General features: G+C 46.3%; 3 protein-coding genes across 3 annotated transcripts in view; 1 reads left to right on the top strand and 2 right to left on the bottom strand.

The window, feature by feature from the left end:
- The window catches only part of LOC109475977 (fibrinogen-like protein A), a 2,230-nt gene extending 260 nt beyond the window's left edge, over positions 1 to 1,970 (top strand). Inside the window, exons 2-3 of the mRNA XM_019776784.1 lie at positions 470 to 624; positions 1,309 to 1,970. Coding sequence (XP_019632343.1) covers positions 470 to 624; positions 1,309 to 1,970 — 817 coding nt within the window. The remainder of the gene's footprint in view (positions 1 to 469; positions 625 to 1,308) is intronic.
- An 816-nt stretch (positions 1,971 to 2,786) lies between these two features.
- LOC109475976 lies at positions 2,787 to 4,132 on the bottom strand. Its single transcript, XM_019776783.1, has one exon. It carries the CDS (start codon positions 3,816 to 3,818, stop codon positions 2,787 to 2,789), a length of 1,032 nt encoding a protein of 343 aa, XP_019632342.1. The 5' UTR covers positions 3,819 to 4,132.
- A 1,202-nt stretch (positions 4,133 to 5,334) lies between these two features.
- The window catches only part of LOC109476130 (interferon-induced protein 44-like), an 8,092-nt gene continuing 6,039 nt past the window's right edge, over positions 5,335 to 7,387 (bottom strand). The window contains exons 6-8 of the mRNA XM_019777028.1: positions 6,645 to 6,816; positions 6,310 to 6,410; positions 5,335 to 5,925 (exon numbers count right to left, since the gene is read on the bottom strand). Coding sequence (XP_019632587.1) covers positions 5,716 to 5,925; positions 6,310 to 6,410; positions 6,645 to 6,816 — 483 coding nt within the window. The 3' untranslated portion in view covers positions 5,335 to 5,715. The remainder of the gene's footprint in view (positions 5,926 to 6,309; positions 6,411 to 6,644; positions 6,817 to 7,387) is intronic.

Raw genomic sequence — 7,387 nt, 5'->3', positions numbered from 1 at the left:
GGAGAATGCCTGTGCGTGTGTGCGTGCGCGTATAAGCGTATGGATGTGTGTGTGTGTGTGTGTGTGTGTGTGTGTGTGTGTGTGTGTGTGTGTGTACGTTTAAGTGAGTATACCGGAAGGCAATAATCTACATGTTTTCCACTGTACCCAGTGTTCAGCACCAAGGACAGATCCAATTTCTCGTTCGCGTGTATCTTGTACATGTACTTTGAAATCTTCAAAATGCAAGCTGAGCACGGTGAACCAGGGAACAGAAACTTTATATATCATACCAGAAATGGCACAGAATACATGAAATACCCAGATTTCACTCTCTTTATATCCTGACTCTTGTGTCATGTGTGTGTAACATATGCATGCGTACGTGTGTGTGTGTGAGTAGTTTTCTTTACTCTGGCACTATTTCGCAAAGCAAGAAAATAAACTCGAATTTCCATATTTTAGTTAACACTATTGACTGGCCCTGTAGGACCTGGACCTTTCACGCAGCTGCGGGGTTTCCCACGGCGAGACACCTGCCGCAGCTCCGAGTCACCTGGGAGCACCTGGAACAGCACCTGCAAACGGCTGAGGGAATGTTGGAACAGGTCAAGAGGCACCTGAGTTCTCCGGACATGTGGATCGGTAGGATGAGTGACTATTTATTTTCCTCAGGCTCGTGGCCCATATCGATACAAAGTTTGTAAGATAATAAAACACATGAAGAAAACTACCATGTCCTACCAGGGATGTTCAATCGGAGTAATGCCGCCAGAAATGCCGTGGCCGACAGAAAGCATTAGAATAAAAATTGATAGATGTTGTCAGAACTTAGGAGTCGTGAAACAAACGAAGGGGTTCGTGTGCAGTGTTTCGCATCAAAAGCGTCGCTACCGTTAATGGCAAATATATAGTACTGGTGTTCCAACAGTGCCACATGTACATTGTAGTTTGGCCATTGAACACATACTGTAGTTATATGTAGGCTTAGGTAAACGTTGTGCAAGATAGCCTGGTGCCCGGCCTTCTGGCTGGATACCAGGCTAAGTACAAGACTTTGGTAATTTTTCAACCACATCTAGTTCTACTAGCTATAGATTCATTAAAAGCACATCCGTGTTAAAGACATAGATATACAGTACTTTGTTACCAAATTTCAAGGTCAAAAGTGTATTTCTATTGAGTTATTTCCCTGACAAGCCTTCCTTGTTTATCACTATTTCCCAAGAAGGAGAGTCGTTGGCGTACTGTTATGCGTTTTGTTATGTACATGTACAACTTGTCTTGACGCATATTAAAACGCTGACGAACTGTTGACTTTGTTTTCAGATTGCTCGGCCATTTTCAACTCGTCGAGCGGGACGGCCAGAAGCGGCGTGTACACCATCCGCCTGGCGGGGGCGAACCGATCCGTCCCCGTCTACTGTCGCATGGAGGGCGGGCAGGGCTGGACGGTCCTCATGCGGCGTCAGGACGGCTCCGTGGACTTCTACCGCACCTGGGAGGAGTACAAGCTCGGCTTCGGCAACCTGTCCACGGAGTTCTGGCTCGGCAACGACAACATCCACCTGCTGACCAACCAGGCCAGGTACGGGCTGCGGGTAGATTTGGAGACGTTCGACGGAGAATCGAGCTACGCCCAGTACCGGAGCTTCTCCGTCCAGGACGAGGCCTCCAAGTACAGGCTGATCCTCGGGACATGGCTCAACGGGACCGCCCGCGACGCTCTCCGCGTCAGCAACAACTTCACATTCGCCACATGGGACAATGACACCGTTACCGCGACGGCCGTCAGGTTCAGGAGTGCGGGGTGGTTATCCAACACGTATTTCCCCAACCTACACGGCGTGTACTACACTCCGCAAACCGTGCCGACCAACACAAAATGGCCTCTTGATACCATCAGGTGGTACCACAGGATAAATGATAAGGGCAGATTTTACCCCTTACTGAAGTTTGTTGAGCTGAGGGTCGCACCTGAAGTTACATGAATGATGTTGACGATTTTCCTGTCAGGGCGTCGTGGTCACATTCGTCGTGAGGTAGCCTTACAACACCGAGTCGTGGATGTGTCGTACAAAACCCAACTGTCTTGTGACTGACAAACTTGCTGTAGATCCTTACCGACGACAGATTCTGTCTTAGTCCCGATGAAAATTGTACAACAAAAATAATCGTGCGACGAATGTGACCACGACGTCTGTACATTGTATCGCCACATTTCCACATATTCAGAAGTAGAATGTTCCTAAAAAGAACTTTAGATGTTGAATAGTTTTCTTCTCTTTTCTAAATTTCACTTTTTGAAAAGTTATCTGACAACACGATGTACTAATATCGATCTAGATGTTGTGGTAATGTTAAGCTACCGTGCTCCACTCCTCTGTAGTACAATGTTGTTCATCATGTACATAGCACGCGCTGTACGTGTGGTAGACTAATTAGAAATATTTCCTTCACATCTTGCTTGATTGCTAACATACTTCATGATCCAAGCCTCCCCAGTAGAATTACCAGACAAAACGGCGAGCGCGTGCCTCCACCCACATGCCCTGAAGCCCTCACCAGCGAAGACGGCTGGCAGGTACACCCACTCCCACGCTCCGACGCCCTCACCCGCGAAGACGGCCGGAATGTACCCCCACTCCCATGCTCCAGAGCCCTCACCAGCAAAGACGGTGGGCATGTACACCCACTGCCATGCTCCAGAGCCCTCACCAGCAAAGACGGCGAGCATGCAGACCCACTTACGTGTTCCGAAGCCCTTACCAACGAAGACGGCGACCAGTGACCAGCCTTCTACACCTTCACAACGCTATGTGATCTGCAGAGAAGGCGCAATTGTTGGCCTGGAATCTGTAGCAATACGTGCTTCCAGAGCCCCCTGCTCTCTCAACTGGTGTGGCATGACCATGTCCTGCTTGTCCATCAATACTGTTGTGGTTGCGGGGAGATCGTCGCAGATGTTCCTCCTTCAACTTGTGTACTTCTGATAAGGTAGTAGTGCTGTCTATGGTGACCAGGCCGTGCTCTACGTATATAAACAGAATCTTGTAGAAGTTCTTAATACCGGGAAAGGAATAGGTGGGAACGTCGAGCATGAGCCCTTTCAAAATATGGCCCCTGTTTTGACTCTCCATGGGATTTGTATGAGGACTTAGAATGATGGCCATTTCGCCAGCCACAAGTTGATCTAAAGTCAGCGAGTCATGAGTGATGGTGGTGTTGGCAGAGAAGACGAATTCATGCGGCCAGTTCACTTCTCGAACTACTCTGTCATGTGCTTTTCTCGAAAGACCGCTACTGAGCTTCTTACCTTGGGTCGGCGGGTGCGCGTACTCGTCAGAGACGTGTTGAAGGTTGAACTGCATGGGACGTCCGTCAGAGCTACGGATCGTATCGGCGACGTGAGTCCCGCCTGTCTGCCTCGGGAAATACTGTGTGAAAATGGACGGGTCGTTATGCGCCTTGTGAAACGCCCGGACCTCACGCAAGGTTGGATAGTGGCCATCCGGTGGGGCGATGGGCTTAGGAGCTCTTGTTGAAAGGCGTTGGTGGCGGCCATCTTGAGGATCTTGCGCAAGGGCTTCTGGGATGGTCGACCTCTGACCGATGACGTCGCCGTGCGTGGGGAGGGGGGTAGACGTGGATTCCGTCCGGTTTTCCAGGCCCATGTCGACCTTCATTTGCTCTATGCGTCTGGAAACGTCTAAAATTTCGTTGTCTAGCTGCTCCGCGAGGTTGTCTGTTGGAGTCGAAAGCCATTCAGGGTCGTCCTCCGCAGGAGACGCGGCGTATCGCGCGGGGAGTTTAATCTTTCTCTTGCCGGCTCCAAACATGGTCGGGGGTAAAACTCGGGACGGAGAGAGTTCCGAGGGGCCAAGGTAAACCCAGGGGACGGAAAAAATATATATAAAAACTAGAGTCCGAGTGGTCTAAACCGAGGAGGCGTCTCCAAAAAGCGCGGGAAGTTGCAGCACACTCTGTCTCTGTCAGCGCTATTACCCACGTTACTGCAGCGCTGCGTGACGAACTGTAGAATGAGGGAATGTCCGTGCATGTCCCGACACGCTCTCTTCGGGGTCACGTGTTGGAGACTCGTTGTCTCGCGAGAGTTTTCGTGCCAATTCCATCATATGGTGGCACCATCTGAACATAATTACTGTTACATTCCGCAGCTCTCAGACATAGTGATTTCCGTTCATGAATATAATGAGCACAGAAACCTGCTTAGAAGTCGCCATCGGGAGTATGTTTGGTGTTTCCCGTGGTATTCAGGTCGACATGAAAGGGTCGGGGGAGTGGTGACTGTCGGGGAAGTGTGGTAACGGGTGTGTTTACATGGACTATGTACAGTCAGTGCAACGCTGGTATTAATACAAGAAAACGATATGTTTACTGTGAATTTTTGTCTGTGTGAGTCTGTGTGTGTCTGTAAATACAGTAACTAATGTGTGTGTTTGTAAACAGGGTAACTAAAGAAGGCTTGGATGGATTGTGCCATGCAATATTTGGTAGGTGGCTAGGTTTTAATGACACTTCAAAATGATTATATTTTGGCCCCCCTGGCGAATTGTTACGGTACTGCAATAGAGCTTCCGGTTTTAACTTTGAACTTTAACTTTGAACTTTATTTGATAAAAACAACATGGCAGGAGAAACTCATGACTTGTGTTGTGATTTTACAAGTCTAAAATTCAACATACAACAGTTTGAAATTCAACGATAAAAAGCATTATTAATTATAAAAAAGTCATTATTGATTAAAATATAGCACATATAATGTGGCCGCTATACAATTTTAAGACAAGCTCACATACAAATAATTAACTTGAGATGTTTACTATCTCGTGATCTGGACATGCTGTGTAATTGAGGCTGTTCTACAAAACATGGACATGAGGCCAATTAACTTGAGATGTTTTACATGAATCACAGATGGCTGGAACCTTTCTTCAAATTCACAAGGGCTTCTCAACAGCACAGAAGGGTAGTGATTCAGTTAGTAGTGACAAAGTTAGCATACAAGAAGGGATATGTATTACATAAGGCCACAGCATGTAATTTTTATGGATGACATCAGCGCGCGCATTAATTTTCGCCTCATTTTGGAAAAAAAAAACAAGAAATTTTGTTGCTCTCTGGTCAACATGCTGAAAATAGGCAATTGCTTGTCATGCCGGAACGTGGATAACAGATAGATAGGAAGAGCGGAGACAATGCTCTGATTTCTTGTTTTGTCTTTTACTTTGATGCAGGTTATACATTTCGTTTATATGTGATGGTGGCTGTGTATATCTGATGTTCCCACTGAATCAAAACCATTTGTACAATGATTGAATACTTGTTTTTCAAAGTTATTTCAGTGGCAAATGGATAATGTAATAGTTGTCAGTCAACGTACCACAATATATGTATCATTTCTTGTTTGACAAAATTTATGATGTCAAAATTTGAAAATGTCGGAATCTTCTTTTTTTTAGCCCGTCTTATTTTTTTTAGCCCTGTGGCATTAGAATTGGAGTCTGCGGAAGATGGCATCCATAAAATTTACTTGCTGTGGCCTAATGATAAAATGATAAAAATACAACCCCATTGCTGATTGTATATACTGAATAACAACTATGAGATAGCCTTACAAACCGGCCCATCCGCCCTGACAGTGAGAGATTATATATAACACACGCTAACAAATAGATATTCAGGCTAATATGTAGATTCCCATGTCTACGTCTATTACTCCTTGACGTTGAGTTTCTGGAGATTTTCTGTGGCCAGAGCCTCATAATGCTCGTCCAGATAGTCGTCTGCGAAGCCGAGAATCTGCGTCAGAGCTGACAGGGCCAGGATGTCGATCTGGGTGTCCAGGGATGTCTGTTTGGAGTAGTTCTGCACGGGGAAGATGTGGTACTCCGGCAGGCCCAGCTTCTCGCTAACTTCTTTCACCTGTAGGGGCAAATAACAAAGTCAATTTTAATACCCTTTCTGATAATGCTAAACAACTTTCATTTCTTCGCGGTAGATTGTTCTGTTGCTATGGCATCAACTGTAAAATTATGTTAGCCACACAAAACTACATAACAAAAAATAAACGTTTTAGCTATATGTGTCCTGTTTTGCTTTCTGGGATGGGAGTTTTGACTCATGCTTCAACTAGGTCTCTTATGAATCCACACTTTTTGAAATGTCTTGTAAAATACCTTTATTTTTCATCGTAAAAGTGGCTGCAAGAATTGGTTTGGGCGTCAGTTCTTCACCATTGAAGTATACATTATACATACAAATCACGCAACTTCAGCCATCCCACAGAATCACAATGGACTAACCCACCTTCTCTAGGATGAACCTGCTGCGGTAGACCGTAGAGAGATCTTCAGCAACAAACTCACAAGCTTTATCGACCTTGGTCAGCAAGACAACGGAGGGAATACCTGTAATGACAGAAACAAATAATTAGCAAACGATAACCTAAGGGGACGCGCATTAAAATAAGTTACGTTATATCAGGAAGATCGTACACTATCAAAAATTCAAACATGGCAAGACGGTTACAAAATACACACTAATGCCTACTGGAGAACCCAAAGATGGAAAACAAGATGTTTAGTGATTTTTTTTTGCTTCAGACAGGTAATACAGCTGAGGAATCTGTCTATAGATCTTACCCCGCTTGAGAGCTTTGTTGTAGATGGTTTTGATCTTGTCCATGGCGCCCTGCGGCATGACACTGATGTTACAGATGTCCATGGCCAGTGCCACGCAGTGGGTACGGTCCTTCATACCGGCCATGTTCTTAAACCCAGGCGTGGCCGGGGAGATGTTCACAGCCGCATTGAACTACATGTACGCAAGGAAACGGTAAATTTTCTTCCGTTACTCAAGCGACAATGCCGTGGTGTGACGTTTAGAGTTCAGAGTTCTTTAGCGTTGAGAGTTTAGACTATAGCAAACTGACTGAACTTGAGACATTCTAGCGGCCAGCATCTGTTTCTACGAGCAGATACTGGCCGTTTCTTTTGGGGGTAGAGCAGTATATGGGGCCGCCTAGATTTTCTAGGTGACCCGATCTAGACTTTCTAGGCGGCCCGATAAATAAATATAGAATACAACACAGGTATTCCGTATCGCCCTCGGTATCGGCCCGACCGCGGGTCGGATCGCCCGAAGGCCGCAGGTATGTCATACCCACCCAAGAAAACACGCCTTTCAATGCAAGATGAGCCAAAAGTTGGTGCCACTGAACCCTAAACTGCAACAACATCAATTCCAACGTCCGGATTCTGTATTCGAATTTTCGAAAGGGGCGCACGCGGTTAGGGCGAAACGCGTTCGAATCGTTTTATGGAAGCCAGGGAAGCGTTCGATAACGGGTTCCGGACCGGGCCGTACCGTAACGTACGGCCCGGTC

Source organism: Branchiostoma belcheri, unplaced genomic scaffold, assembly GCF_001625305.1.
Source record: "Branchiostoma belcheri isolate BF01 breed outbred unplaced genomic scaffold, Haploidv18h27 scaffold36, whole genome shotgun sequence".
NCBI lineage: Eukaryota > Metazoa > Chordata > Leptocardii > Amphioxiformes > Branchiostomatidae > Branchiostoma > Branchiostoma belcheri.
Note: the sequence above shows the minus strand (reverse complement) of the source record. Positions and strands in the feature narration are given on the sequence as shown.

Bases quoted from the DNA above. Each gene is read 5' to 3' on its own strand.
- LOC109475976 (XM_019776783.1), bottom strand. From the start codon at position 3,818: ATGTTTGGAGCCGGCAAGAGAAAGATTAAACTCCCCGCGCGATACGCC.